At 42.1% G+C, this 15,576-nt stretch overlaps 1 protein-coding gene across 1 annotated transcript; it reads left to right on the top strand.

The window, feature by feature from the left end:
• Nucleotides 1–458: 458 nt before the first annotated feature.
• LOC147204935 (uncharacterized) lies at nucleotides 459–14,812 on the top strand. Its single transcript, XM_086111799.1, has 4 exons — nucleotides 459–712; nucleotides 1,005–1,085; nucleotides 13,603–13,654; nucleotides 13,730–14,812. The coding sequence occupies exons 1-4, from the start codon at nucleotides 688–690 to the stop codon at nucleotides 13,938–13,940; spliced, it is 369 nt and encodes a 122-aa protein (XP_085967925.1). The 5' UTR covers nucleotides 459–687; the 3' UTR covers nucleotides 13,941–14,812.
• The last annotated feature ends 764 nt before the right edge of the window (nucleotides 14,813–15,576 follow it).

Raw genomic sequence — 15,576 nt, 5'->3', positions numbered from 1 at the left:
AGTTTATCATGTTATCAGGTTACAGGGCGCATGGAAGGGTTGAATTCCCATTTTGAGAGTACTTCTGCCTTGCTTCCCTGCTTCCACCACTTAGGTCCTCAATCATGCACATCCATAACAGAGGGATTTGTCATGAGGAATATCAAAAACAATATCCATGACAGTCACTGGGTTAGGGAGGAAAAAAGTTCCAAATTTAATTTGTTGACAGCTTTCTCTACACCTCCTGTTCTAACACGCAATGTCCCACTTATTCTGTTGTGGTCTTTTCTGCTTTCATACATAGACGTTCTTATGTCTGAGGCTCCCTCTCGGGCTCTTTTAATGATCATAGGATGTCTATTCTAATGTGGAGCACAGGACTGCTAATGCCAAACACATGCGCGGAGGGCTTTACAGTGAAGACGGCTCTTCTTTTAAGTGATAATTATTTGAATCCTACTCCGCTTCTTGGAACATGTGCCTAACATGTGAGTGAGCCTTCAAGACAAGTGTAAAATGTTGGAACGCTTTCAAAGTCACAAGTACGTGTGTCTATGATTTCATGGAGATTAAGAGAGTCGCACCTTCCTTCATTTATTCCGCCCTCATTGACAGTGTGTGTGTGTGTGTGTGTGTGTGTGTGTGCGTGTGTGTGTGTGTGAGCGCAACCCGCTTGTTCTTGGCACACTGGGCTCTGGCTGCAACATGACTCAGATGCCACCGGAGCAGGGTGAGTCTCCCTTTGCCTGCCAACTGCACATACTTTCAAAGTCAGAATTTGCAAAGGCCAATCAGAATTACTCTTGTTTGTAAGGTGACGGCGATAAAAAGAGTGTATGGCACCACAGCACAAATGGCAATGTTTAAACTACTGTTTTGCTTCAGGTAAATGCAAACCAGAGAGCTCAAAAGGCCATTGAGCACGGCGGAGGTTTATTTGTGCCTCCAGCCCATGTCCTGCCTAATTCTCCACCTCCCACCCTGTTTTCCTGCCTTTGAAGCTGACGGCCTTTTCTTTGCAGCAGCCAGACAGGACGGACCACATCCTGTAAGAGACAGGAAGGAGCACTTTCTGCGCAGCTCCGTGGATGACTTAAGCACAGGTAACAAACTCGAGGCTTGGGGGCCACATCTGGCATGCCACATAATTTTTAAAGCAATTGTGTGTCTACTCCATGTTCCCTACTCAAATTCAAACCAAAATTGCAAATGGATTCAACAAATTTCAATTTTCACGAGCGTCTGATTTCTGAACTAGTTATGCAGTCATTTGCTGCACACCCTTTGAGGAATAAAATGATGAGGCAATTATACATTAAAAAGGTTTCACTGTTATAATGGCTGAGGGGAACCATAACTACCACGTGGACCATCATGTAATTGAATTTAAGATAAGATAAGATGACCTTTATTTGTCCCACACTGGGGAAATTTGCAACATTAACATGCTGACCTACAGTTTAGTCTCATAAAAATAGACAATCTTGCCATCCATCCATCCATCCATTCATCCATCTTCTGATCTGCTTTATCCTCACAAGGGTCATGGGGCGTGCTGGAGCCTATCCCAGCTGTCTTCGGGCAGTAGGTGGGGGACACCCTGAACCGGTTGCATGCCAGTCGCAGGGCACACATAGACGATCAACCATTCGCTAAAACAGACAATCACGCCTCGGGACAATTTAGAGTGCTCAATTAACCTTCCATGCATGTTTTTGGAATGTGGGAGGAAATCGGAGCACCCGGAGAAAACCCACACAGGCACGTGGAGGACATGCAAATTCCACACAGGAAGACTGAAGCCGGAACTGAACCCTGCACCTCTGCACTGTGAGGTGGACGTGCTAACCACTCGACCACTGTGCTGCCCATTCCTGAAGGCTTTTATTAATCTCAAAAAGACTAATCCAGTTTATGACTGGCGTATGTTGTGGTGCACCTTCAATCATCAAAGATCCTAAGAGCTGAACACAGGCCAAATCTTCATGTTGATATGGAAAGCTGCTTTTAATGGCCATGTTCACAAGCAGTTATAAATTTGGATATCATTTTCCCCCAAAGCTTTCATCAAGAATCCACGTCTGACGCAACATATGAAAACGGCATTATGGATTCAATTATTATTTCTGAGCGCTATTTAAAGGAGACATGAATGCACACATTTTAAGGACTTATGTTTCACGATTGTAATAATGAGCTGGATCTTTTCAAGGAGAACGGTGTAACGGGAGACTTTATTTTTAATTGGGTCATGCATTTAGATTTTACTACCAAATTTGATCTGCACCCACCATACTTATTCTTTAACACCATCAACCCAAGATCCCCTTTTACTACGCCCCACACTGAGGTCTGTGTTCCCATCCGCCTGCGTACGATGTTAAAAGGAGCAAACTGGAGAGCTCAATTCCTGCCAAAACCCTCTTTCATACCCAACTGTCGCATGTTTTTGGACATGCCGGCATGCCACTTTGCCAGACTATTGCTTTTTGGGATAATGAAAACAGGCACGAATCCAAATCATTTGACCTCTATCCAGAAAGCAAGAGTGACAGTCGCTGTTATGCTCTCAGCAGTAGGAGTCCCACCTCTGGCAGCACAGAGCAGTTTTTTTTGCCCAGTCAGCTCTCAAGTATGGGAACCGGTCCCTGCCAAATATACAGCTTTAATTTAGACTATTAAGATACAGTCCAGCACTTTTGGAGCTGCAGCACTGCAACTAGAAGCACAAGTTTCATCAAGAAAGAAACTAATCTGGCAATACATTTTATAGCTTGATGTAATTGATCTCTTCTTGCGAGAGAGAGAGAGAATAACGTATTTACTTTCAGTTCAAATTTAAATTCACCAGTGCAACGATAACTCGGTAATCTGTCATACAAAATCAATCTCCCGCCTTGCATTTACTTCATGCTGTATACACAAACCCCAATCCCAATTAATTAATCCCGCTGTCCCTGAAAGGTTTAAAGCAGGGGTGTCAAACTCATTTTTGTCACAGGCCACATTTTACTTACCGTTTCCCTTGGAGGACCGTTATGACTGAAACCATATCAAGAAGTCAATATTAACGATTTATTCAACTTTTTTTAAGTTACTGTATTGTTTAAGTTACTGTAATAAAGGGTTTGGTATCAAGAAAATGCTTGCAATAACTCTTATTTATTACATATAAGAATTTTAAATTTTGGTCTATTTTAGCAAGCATCATGGAAGTTGACATGTTTGATTTGCTTTTGCGGGCCACGCAAAATGATGTGGTGGGCCATATCTGGCCCCCGGGCCTTGTGTTTGACACCAGTACTTTAACGGTTCAATTGTTCAGAATGCAGGATGGGGTTCACCACTTTGTGAACAACTCCTTTCGAACAGTTTAACACCATTTATCAAAAAAATGCAAGGAATTTAGGGATCACGCCATCTCTGGTGTATAAAAATAATCTTTGCATGTTGGCAGCAAGGCTGAAAATGGTCATTTAATGCCCATGACCTTCGACTCCCTCAAGCACTCACTCTGGGTCAGGGTTTAGTTCATAATTTTAACACTTGCCATAATATGTAATATTTGCAGACCAATTTGCTGTCTTTACAATCGAGTGCAGTGCTTGGCTACAGTCCTGAGCAATACTATCTGCTGCATTGTCTTAAAGCCCAGATCAGAACCTGCTGTGCACGTGTCCAGTTTAGAAGTGACAAGAGCCCCCTTGTGGCAGTGGTCAGCTTGTGATTAGGTAGGTCATTGTTCGTCAACTCTGTATTACATTTCATTTTATGATTTCTGTTATAATATTTTATGCGGGGAAAAAAGCCATGAGAGAACCAAAAGTTTAAAGAGGGCTGGAAGTAAGTACTGCAGGGATCTTTAATAGGTACCTTGGAAGGTTGGAAGTTGCTGGAAAAGCCTTGGGTCTGCAAACTGTATCAACGTATTGTATGGTGCTGATTCCCCAAGAATGCATCTTTATAATATTTGCACTCTTATGAGTAAGGGGAATTGAAATATAATAAATCACTGGCTGTGTAAACTCAAGTGATGTCAAAAAAAGAATTTTTCCAGAAGGTTGATAGGAATTGGCAATGAAAGTGAAACACCTGAGGGTGTTACAGTAAAGAGAGCGAAGTGTTGCAAACCGTTAGTTTGCCAAGATGAGGTTGCGGTGCACACGTGTCGGGGAAGAACAGGCTGAGCAAGTGTGGATGGGTGCGTGGATCCAGTGATCCTCTTGCTGGCACTTGTCACTGCACGTCCCGGTGAAGAATATGACTAGGACTGCTGGGTGACTAATAAAGCAGGATTTGGACATGTGTGTTGTTTTTGGAGGGCAGCATTATATGTTATGTCTTTCAGGCATGCAGATCATATGGTTTGTTTTATAAGAGGAGGAAATTGTGTTCATCAACTTCAAAAGACAAACCCTCCTCTTCACTTGCTATAAATTTTATGTCCTGCCAATGAAAACAGAACATCATTCAAAAAAGCAAAGGGTGGTAAGAAAAAAAAAAGTATTTCACAACAAAGGTGGTTCACATCAACTGTGGTGGACAGTCGTCTATGGCTGTGATTATCAATATTTTCCAACAGTACATTATTTAATTTCACTTAATTGGTCTGAATTTATATGCAATGCTGTCAGGGCCTTCAAGGCCTGCAAATTTTGAGAACATGAAACAATCATATTTCAGATTCAGTATAGCAACCCAGCATGATTACTTATGAGTAGGTCATCATCTAATTGCATGAAGTCGGAAGCGGATGACTGCACATGATTAAAAAATTCATTTTCAAGGCCAACTCTAAAAAAAAAAAAAGAAAACCTAGACATTGTGAGGACAAGTTGGAGAACACTTTGTAGTTGGATAGCTTGGCAGTAAAGGATTTATTTGCAACTTTTACAGTGGCCACATAACTGTATATCAACAGTGATACTGGCAAAAGACGATGGAGTTTGTCTACAAATAAGCATCTTTGGTGAATACAATGTATTTGTTTGATTTATATTCTTCATATCACATGTTATGAAAATTGAATCTGAATGGTTGCCTGTATGTTTGGCTGACTTCGTTCAGTGCTGGTTGTGTGGGTTCAGTTCTCATTCAGTGACGGAGTAAAAGTGAGTTGCCCGTCTCAATATGTGCCATGCACTGACTGGAGACAAGATCCAGGTGCAGTCCGCCTTTCACCCAAAGTCAGTTGGGATGAAGTCCACCACCCATGACCCAGAACAGAAGTGGTGTAGAGAATGGATGGATGTTGTAATGGAAGATAAACACTTCTAACTATTTTCGGCACCAGGCACTATGGCTGATGGTTTCCCAGAGTTAGTCACTCAGCATTTTGACCAGACAGAATTTCAGAAGTCATTTAAGTTGTTTTGGTGCTGAGCAAACTTTTTACTCATTAAAAAACTCTCGCCGGGGTGTTGTGCGTGTGCGTGTGCGTGTGCGCGTGCGCGTATGCGTGTGTGTGTGTGTTTACATCTGAGATCAAATTTGCTCCAGTGAAAACCCCCTGTTGTGAAAGATGATTTGGTTGTAGAGGAGTTTCACTGTATTGTGTATATATATATATATATATATATATATATATACATACGGTATTATTGATGGATAGTTGGACAGAGAGATATTTTACAAAAAACTATGAATTTTTAATTACCTATCTTCCAGCAACATACAGGAACAAGCAGAGCAGTTACAGTGCACCCATATTCACAGTGCTTCGCTTGATCCACTGTTTATGTTACGGCCTCATTCCAAAATAGAATAGAAACACTTGTTTTCGCGACTTTGCTTCTGAATGTCGTTAACTGTTGTGTTTGTAAATACTTTTAGGTCTTTGCTCGTGTGAAGGAGCTTGCTTTACCTTGTGTATGCAATGCACTGTATAAATAAAGCTGTCTTGCCTTGCCTTGTAAAACTATTTCAAATAATTTCAGCAACATTGTTATTTCGGCATTAGGGGTGTATATGAAACTGGGAGCCCTTTGTGTTGTCACTTCCCAAGAAGTAGATCACGTTCAAAAACGTTGGTTTCTGCTGCACTGTATGCCCTCATTCAGATAGTGGGTAAAACAGAGCCTATCTCAGCTAACTTTTGGTAAAAAGCAGCCTTCACCCGTGACTGGTTGGCGGCCAATCCCAGGCAACATCAACCTAGATTTTTTCAGAGAGAAAAAAATTGCCATTTTTAAAACACTGATGTGCCCGTTACAAAACATCTCATTCAATCCTGACAGGACCACATTTGGAATATATTTGGATACAACATAATAACAGATACACAAAAAAGTACATTTCAAATACAAACGGATGCATATAAATATCCGGAGCATGCAATGAATCAAAAAGCACAGTGAAAGGTGACAAGGGGCCATTTGTTGCTCTGGCTTATAGTCTCAAGAAAGTGACAGCAGTGCCCGAATGCCAAACGGTGCTCCAAGTGGGTTGGTGCTCAATCACATAGTGCCTGTATGATATACGGACTACATCATAAGTGCACCTGTGCAAACATTCAGAAGGAGGGGCGGCAGAGGCATCGCCCCCTTCGAGTAAGCAATGGTTTGCACACAATAATTCTCTGTATCTTAATTTTCCGTCTGTTTGGTGCATTAGTTGTGGTTGCACATCAGAATAAAATAGCCTATAGTGTTTGCACTATGCGTACAAAAAAATACATGGAGATTTTCTCATTTGTAAATGGTGGACGCAGTCTAGTCTTCGGAAACTGCTGTCTGACTCAAAGGATTCTTTCTATCAAGGCTGCCAAGACCACAGAAATTTATTTTATAGCCTTATTTGCATCCTTGGGTTTATGTTCTTTGTATTTTATGGTTGACAGCCTATATGGTTTATGTTACTCACGCGCCCAAATAAAAAAAAACGCTTTGCGACTGATGCCAAAGCCCAGTGGTGTGAGTGATTGTATGTTTAGGTGTGTCTGGAAGGACCACGGTGTTATTTTATGTCAAAGGTCTCTCCATTGATGAATACAGAATACTTCTCAGAGCCAAAGGTTTCTTTTACAACGTAAATGGGACGGAAGACTTAGTACAATACACTACTATTTTATTCTAGACAAGATACAAAAAAGTGAAACACGGAGCTTCATCCTGCACATTTTAAACCTGAATGAGTCAACTACTGATCATGAAAACAAATAAAGGGAACATTCCAGTCCCTATGCAAGATGTTAAGTCTAACCCTGATCTAGTTGAGACAAAAATTACTGAAGAACCAAACCAACCCAAGTCATTGATTTCATAAGGATTGGATTCAGAGTTTGGGTCCATGTTCAAGTACACTCATTGTTATCACTATAGGACAACTTTTGTAGTGTAGTAGGATAATTACATATAGCAGTGAGGAAAAACTGTGCACCAGTTGACAATTGCATGCTACGTCTGGTACAACTAGTGACATTATAACATTTTATTTGTTAACATCTAGTGCAGGGGTGTCAAACTCATTTCACATTGTGGGCCACATACGGACTCGGTAGATGTCAAGTGGACCAGACCATTAACATCATACCATACTCTGCTATAAATAACCAAAATATCATGTCTTTCCTTTGTTTTGGTAAAAAGAAGCACTGGCGCATTGATACCGTCTGCTATGTTGCGTCTGTGTTAGTGACAGAATTGAGACTGTTGTTTTCTTCTCTGATCAAAATGTTTCCCCCTAGCGGACAATCCATGCATTACATTTTATTAAAAATATTCATTTTGTGTCTTTAATGCGTTTTTTTTTTCACCTTTAAATTATCCTGCGGGCCAGTTTGAACCTCTTTGGGGCCGGTTCCAGCCCGCGGGCCCTATGTTTGACACCCCCTATCTAGTGCTTCATTAGTAGTACTAGTAGCCTATAGATCTCAACTAGTGTAGTTTTGCCTCAGTAATAGTTTTCCGATTGTCAGTATGTCAGAGCTGTCCCACAAGCGTGCAGAAATGTCATACAGTAGTGGGAGGCAGCGGTGGAGAAAATAAAATCATTAGCAGTAAGATACAGTTGTTCTACTAGTGTGCTGAACTGTCTTCCGAGTGAGAACAAAGAGCATAGTACATGGACCCCATGCTGGATATATCAGGGATATTGAAGAGATATTCAAACAACGTTTTATATGCCTTGTGTTTTACGCATACTAGTTTCCATCTGTAGAGAGAGCAAGAGCAAATGGAGCATCTGCCAATTGTAGTGTTCTCTGGCAAAGGCGAATCGGGCCACGTGGGCCAAGTTGCGAGCACGGCAGGCCCTACTTGTGGATGGCAGACGTGGCGTCTGTTTCTGAAAATTTGGACTAATGGTCCTGCTGGTGGGTTGTTGCCCTTCTATGACCCCTCTGCCTCGACTGGCGATATGGCCCGTCTCCTGTGTCGACCTCATCTCTCCGCATTTGACGCAGTTCATACGGATGCGGCTTTATTGACACATTCAAAGCCTCTGTTCACTTTTTTTTGGGGGGGTAGGGGCATGTACTGTATATGATGCAGAAAGAGACTACTTTTGTAAATGATACAGTATTCATTTATTTTTGTATTTCAGCAATCTGTAATGGTTGATGTTATTTTTTTTCAAGACCAAATAAAAAACCTCTCTGGGTCAAACCTTGATAAATTCCAGACTCTCAGGACAAAATATAACAAATGATGAAGACCAGCAAGTGTCACCATTAAGTCTGGGATTCTGGTTAGGGTCAAACTGGGGGATGGTTCCACTCATGCCGCTGGAGTCTTTCAACAAAGTCACTCGAAATTGATTCTGATGTAACTGGGAGTGAACTGCCTGTGTTTGACACAGATTGCACATGTTTGAACAAACCTTTATTTTCCTAGGCTTTCTTTCTTTATCTATCTATTTGGTTGTATCGATCTATACATTGAAGAAAAAGTGCATAAAAAGCGGAGCAAGGCATCCTGTGTCCAAAGGGTAAAAAAAGGAGGAAATGTAAATCACTCTGTCTTGTTTATAGAGAAGTAAATAGCTTTGCCTCGGTGTCAACATGTATTCAAGATTATTCGAATTGTCATTTTCAAGCAGAAGGTACCACAGCTACCCTACAATATTTTCTATCAACCTCTTCAAAGTTTTGCCCTTTACTCATATGAATAGTACGGTTTCACAGCTTTGTTTTACGTTTGCACTTGACTTCCCTCTCTGGCTCTCATTCATTGAAAATGTTCCGTCGCCGTTTGCTTGTTATGTATCGAAGTGCATTCATAAACATCTTTTTATTATTATTTCTGCTGAATTTCTCCCACGGCTAGACTCTTGGCCCAACTTGCCAACCCCTAATTGTGGGAAGAGAATGTCTTATGAAGTGGTTAATTAAAAGTGTTTATAACTCCAAGTACATTAGGCAGCCATTTATTTAAAAAAAATATACTGTATAATTATTTTTTTATCAACTAAACCATGGCATAAGATGGAAAATGAAGCCAAAGTAAAACACATGTTGGCTAGACAAGAGTGATTTTATTCCTGATTTGACAGTTTCTCTGTACTGCTAATTTTCTAGCACTTACATTCGAAATCCTGAATTGGGAGTGGGGGAAAATTATATAGAAGGCTTGTTCACCTGACCAAACAACTGCTGAACAAACAGCCATTTACTGCAATTTTGGTTTCCTCATTCCCTCATTTTCGAAAGAAAGGTAAATATACCTCTCTAAGCTATAGGCTGCACCTGAAACAGCCCAAAGCTAGTGTCTGGTCTCCAGTTTGCAGCAAGATATCTGGCAGGTAATACTGTACTCAGATTACAATATGACGGAAGTGCTACTGATACAAGCTACCTCAAATGCACCAAGAACGCAATTTACGGGTTGCATTCTGCATGTCCTTGCAGATCTTCAATATGCCATCAATCACAAGCGTGACATGCGCATGTTGATACATTGTTGTTCTTGTTGGCAGACACAGCCCTTCATTTTTTCAGCAGTAATAAGTGAGTTCACGTGCGGTAATCATCAAGCCGTGTGTCTGCATGGATACTGCAGATGTGTCCTCCCCGCCCCTGGTGGATCTGTACGGTGCGAACATGGAAAACCTGTCTGATGATGTGTTTCAAGAAGACCCCAACATGCAGTATGTAGAATGGGACTTGAAAGCATAGAAAGTAGGCAGAATATGGTATGTGTCATTGTCTTCACTCCTCAGACCTAGTGAATATGTCACAGAAGTCTAACTGAGGGACTTTATTAAAATGATTCAAAGGTTGGCAAAAGTTGAAAAAATAAAATAAACAAATATGCGTATTTTGATGTGTTCAAATAAATGAAATCACACGCATATTCACTTTTGGGGGGGTAGCACAATAATGGTTGACGATTGCAAGTAATTGTGGTGTCATTGTTGATTCTTTGCTTAATTATCTCAAGTCAAACTCAGATACACTCTTGGTATTCATAGTAATCAAATACTCCATGCTCACCCCCATAAAAGATTTCAAACGTACTTGAATGAATGTAGCCTGTAATTACAAAGGTAGTAGTGAAGCTTCTGTATTCCTACAGCAGTGTCAGGGATACCCAATGCACATGCAATGAGGCTCGATGTTTAGTATGGTAAGACTACCTCATCAGGTAGTGTACGATGGGTACATTTGCATTGAAGTGTACGAAACCGTGAAACGTATCGGGCCTGGGTGGGTGCTCAACACCCCTACACCCCTGATCCTAGAGTCACGCCTGGTGTACTACCCTTAATGTGGGGGCCATGGTGAGGCCAGACAAAGTGGCTTCTGTTTATTTATGCATGAAAAATAGCGGAACATATGATGGTTGGAGTGCAGACACAGAGGCTCCGTTGACCTACTCTGTCCAATGGCAAGAAAACCAACTGGGCCAAAGAAACTCTGACACTGCAGCTTTATTTTTAGCCAAATGTACTCATTCAAGCTCACGCAGTAGCAAATATTTCTGTCAGCGAAAGAAATAAATCATGACATTTATGACTTTAATGCTTGCTATCCAATCCCGCACGGATTGTATTTAACTCGGGCATGTGTGTGCTTGTGTAAGCTGAATGGTGAATTCTCAGAGGGGAATACTGCATACCGGTTTAGGAGAAGAACGATAGGCCAGTCCCGAAGCCTCTTCATCAAGTATCCTGTGTAAGAAAAAAATAAGAGCTCTGCTATTTCAACAACATTAGAACATTCTTCAGTGGCATTAGAAAATATTTAGAGAAACCCAAGACATGAGCCCACGGTGCTGGGAGAGCTATCGGGCACGAGCTGCCAGGAGAAGATGTGGCTTGGAGGAATGTGCACAAGCCCCATTGCTCCTTTTGCTGCATTCCAACTGCGCCTTTCTTGATGTGTCTGGATTTGCACTTTTCAAATGACATTCACAAACTGGACGAGCAGAATCAAACGTTCACCACAACGTACACTTCTGGTATTGTGAAATGAAATGATCCCAAATGTCATGCCAAAACACATTTCGATATGGCAACGAAAACAATGATAGAAAATCTGCAGTAGTTTACCACAAAAAAACATAATTGACTTTATCCTTATAGGATTATTGTTGATATAATACAATAAAGTATAATTTCCACTCTCCTCTGCACTCCGCGCAGAGAATCGAAACACACACATGTGGGCATGCAATGAGAGATGACAGTGAGAAACGGGACACAGACGGTGCTGACTGGGAGTGTCGCTGCCTAGCTCAAGGGCACCTCAGCAGCAATCAGAAAGCAGCTCTCCAACTAGTTCGCCTTTTTTTGGTCCGCAGCAGGCCATGTACTGTGTAGCTCCCATTTCAAAGTGCGAGTCTTCACAGATGAGCCGCTGCTGGGGATTTTTTTTGTTCCTGGGACTCGGGTCATTATCAATTCATGAGGATGAATTAATCTTTGGAGAAGGCCTATTTCTGTTCCTGCACGACTGTGCTGCAGTGTACAGAGCAAAGTATGGAAAAACTTGTCTGGGTGCATTTGATGTGGAAGAACTTGAAAGCCTTGACCTCAATCCCATCAAAGTGTTTTTGTGCTGAACTTGAATAAAGATTGTGGTCCAGACCCTATTGTGCAACATTAGTGACCATCCATATTTGGCCATATTCTGTTATGGTGACCCAATACTTTTGTCCATGCAGCATCATTCGACCACACAATTATTTCTGGACAACTCCCAGTTAGACCTTGCTAGCTCTTTTGTGGGCAGATGATGGTTTGTGGCTGTTGTTTCTGGCCCTTTTCATTGCACCCCGTCAGGCCACCAGCTGCCCTCTCAGCAGTTGAGGCGGGGTCAACAAGCAGACAGCAAGCGTGTTTACACAACCTCCAATTCCAACTTTTTCATCTGTCAAGTTTGCGTGAATGAGTCAGTGCGAGTCAACGTTAACAGCGCTTGTGTTTTTTCATTGCACACCACGGTCACATGCTTGATGGTGCACACAGAATCGTACCTTTTGTGGAGTCAAACTTGATGTCCCGTGCAGTTAGCCACGCGCTATGTGCAGGAGCGGTTCTGGATCAATTTCACTGAGGGGGCCGGGCTGGGGCCAGGGGTTTTAATGGGGGGGCACATTCAACCCGGGGCTAAAAAGACAGATTCGAAATCTTATTTGACTTTTTATTTCTTCAGACTTTGAAATTGTAGTCATAACATTACAGTGATGAGAAAAAAACAGTATTAGGAGGGCTAAAATGTCTGCAAGCGTAACAATACGTCTGTTGAGAATATTCAAGCCAGGGGATGATATGGTACCAGCCTGCCGGGGACAAAAATTGCAAATACACTGAAGCTAGATGTTTTACATGCATATAATTATCCAAATGTTAAAAGGCAATGTCTTATATATTGATCCTGTTAAATAAAAATTTAAATAAAAAGGGAGACTAAAAAAGTTACACACACACACACACAAACACGCGCACACACACACACACGCACACACACACACAAACACGCGCGCACACACACAAACACGCGCGCACACACACTAACGCACACACACTCACACGCACACACACTCACACGCAAATAGCACTCGTGTCGTGGTAATTTCCTTCTCTGCGGACTGCTTCTCATTTTCCCGCTCATTTTTAAATGGCGCAGCGCACTAAAGGGTCCGACTAGAATGTTAAATCACGCACTTTCGTTCCACCTTTCGCGTCGGCGACTCGGCACGACTGCGTAATCTGCGCTCGGAGGGGGGGCCAGAATCGGTGCTACAGGGGCACTGGCCCCCGTTGCCCCCCCCCCCCCCCCCCAGAACCGCCACTGGCTATGTGGTAGGTCTTGTTTTGCGACAGCTGCACCAATTTGATGCAGTATTGTAATCCAAGTTCAATTTTCACATTGCATTTGTCAGAGCACTGCACAAGGCACATGTGCGCAGTGTAGAGTATTAAAAGTATGTCGGAAATATGTGAGAATGCTGCTTTACAACTTGTTTTTGATTAATGGAAGCATGAAGTCATTCTGGCAAGGTGTCACTCATGGTAATACGCTGGAGTGAGTGGCAGTTAAAGGCTCGTTTCTTTGCGCACTCGGGGGGGACTTGTCGTAGAATTTCAAGGCAAAGCTGTGCCCTTGCCTCAATGAAAATACAGCATGGAAAGAATTTCCTTAAAAGAAATTTACCGGTAATCCCATTTGCCACAACACAGCAGAATATGCACTGCAGGAATCATCAGGAGACAGTCGCATCTCACGCTTGAGGTACGTACTTCTGTGATATCCAAAATAGCTAAAGTAGTTGGGAGAGTTTACGTTAAAAGTGCATTTGTTTCTTAGACAATGCAGATCCTTCGTCTTTGGTGTCAACTGGCAGTCAAGGATGTCAGCGGCCTCACTGAGGATGGCTGAGGAAGAAGAGGTGAGTAATCCATGGCTTTCCTGTGCGGGTGACTCTCATGGAGCACAGCTGGTGTTGAGTTTCCATTCAAGCAGCTGGGCCAGGGTGTTGTTTCGTGGTCATCATCAACCTTCTTTTGAAAGAGGATAGTCAAGTATGGATCCCTCCGTGAGGCCCTAAGGACACAACCACCTCAGTCCCCACGTCCCTGTTGTGGACACAGCACCTGTGATTTTGGGCTCGTGTGAGAACACAAGATGGTATTACGGTAGTTGAAGAAAGACAAGGCAGTGAAAATTTCAAAATATGTTCTCAGCTCAAACAGGCTGTGGAGTACGAAGCTGTGGAGTAGCTGTCCTATTGGTAGAAGACCTTCACGCTGACCCCTGCAAGATTAAACTGAACCTTGACGACGCGTTGATGGGAATTTCCCCAATCTGCAAAAACTTCAGGGTTACGGTTTTTCCTTGTATTTTGTCTGGACACGCACGGTAGAAAATAATTCTGCACTTGGTTTTGTTTGGCAGACCTCTTCTGTTTTATTTGGAGCCATGAACTGAAGGATGAGTAGACCAGCCCCGACAACACTGGAAATCTCAGAGGCACTAAAAACCCGACGTGAGACGTATAAACGGCAGCCTTTGTTTATTTGCAGCATTTGATCCTCTGGGCTCGAGTCCTACCACTGACGGTTCTTGCGGGGGAGGCAATGGGAGGCCAACATCCCCCTAACTGTGACTGGTTACCCCCGTGGCTCCCAGTAGAAAGCCCCATGATTGCAATTTAGGTGAACAAATTGGCTGCAAACTGTACACTTGACCGACATGACAATGTTTTGTGTTTTTTGTTATTGTAAAGTGTCCTTGGGTGTCTTGAAAGGCGCTTATAAATAAAATGTATTATTATTATTATTATAATGTTCTAAATATAAACAGTGCAGTATATACGTTCTATTTAATAATCAAAGACAAAGCCAAATACTGTGCCTTGGGAAGTAAGCTGCTTGATTTGAGTGAGGTAGATACAGTATGCTTTCTTGATGAACATTGCATGAAGCAATAAACAATACTTTCTTGTCTTTTACAAGTCATCTTTTGTTTTCATTCCCCTTACAGGTAAAAAAATATATATAATTAGAAGTACTATACACAGCTGTACAGTTCTTCAGTCTCACACAAATTACAATAATATTTTCACACACATTTTTTATGCATGCTACGATGTTCATCGACTCTAATGTCCAAAGGTGTGAATATGATTGGGACTAGTTGTCATTCTCTATGATATTGTATGTGACCTGCAATTGGCCGGCGATCAATCATATCATTTTCCCAACCCTGCCATGAAGAGAAAGTTTGACGACGAGAGCATATAATTTCTCAAACAGGAACATGTCTTCATGCACAGAGGGAAGTTGGAGCGCTCAAGAAATCTGACGTCATTTCTCAACTACAGTCGTCTTGCTTAGGAGTTTGCAAAGTAGCCTGGCAAGGAGATGAGAGAGAGGTCCGGGTCACCAGTTCGAAAGAACTGATAAAGTTCTGAGATGTTATTAATAAAAATTGGAATAGTTTTGCTTTTGTTAATAATTTACTCATTACTTTGGAGGAATCGGAGTAATCTCAAGTGGTTACCGTAATAAATTGAGTTTGAGACGCACTGTTTTAGATACTTTAATGAACCGAACATACACGTTTCTGGAATGTCGTAGGAAGCCGGGTTACCACCATGCAAATTCCGCACCGGACGGCTGGAGACCAGATTGCTCTAACTTGTTATACAGTAC

Source organism: Hippocampus guttulatus, chromosome 5 (assembly GCF_054856545.1).
Source record: "Hippocampus guttulatus isolate MCC_2025c chromosome 5, RoL_Hgut_1.0, whole genome shotgun sequence".
NCBI classification, from domain to species: domain Eukaryota; kingdom Metazoa; phylum Chordata; class Actinopteri; order Syngnathiformes; family Syngnathidae; genus Hippocampus; species Hippocampus guttulatus.
Note: the sequence above shows the minus strand (reverse complement) of the source record. Positions and strands in the feature narration are given on the sequence as shown.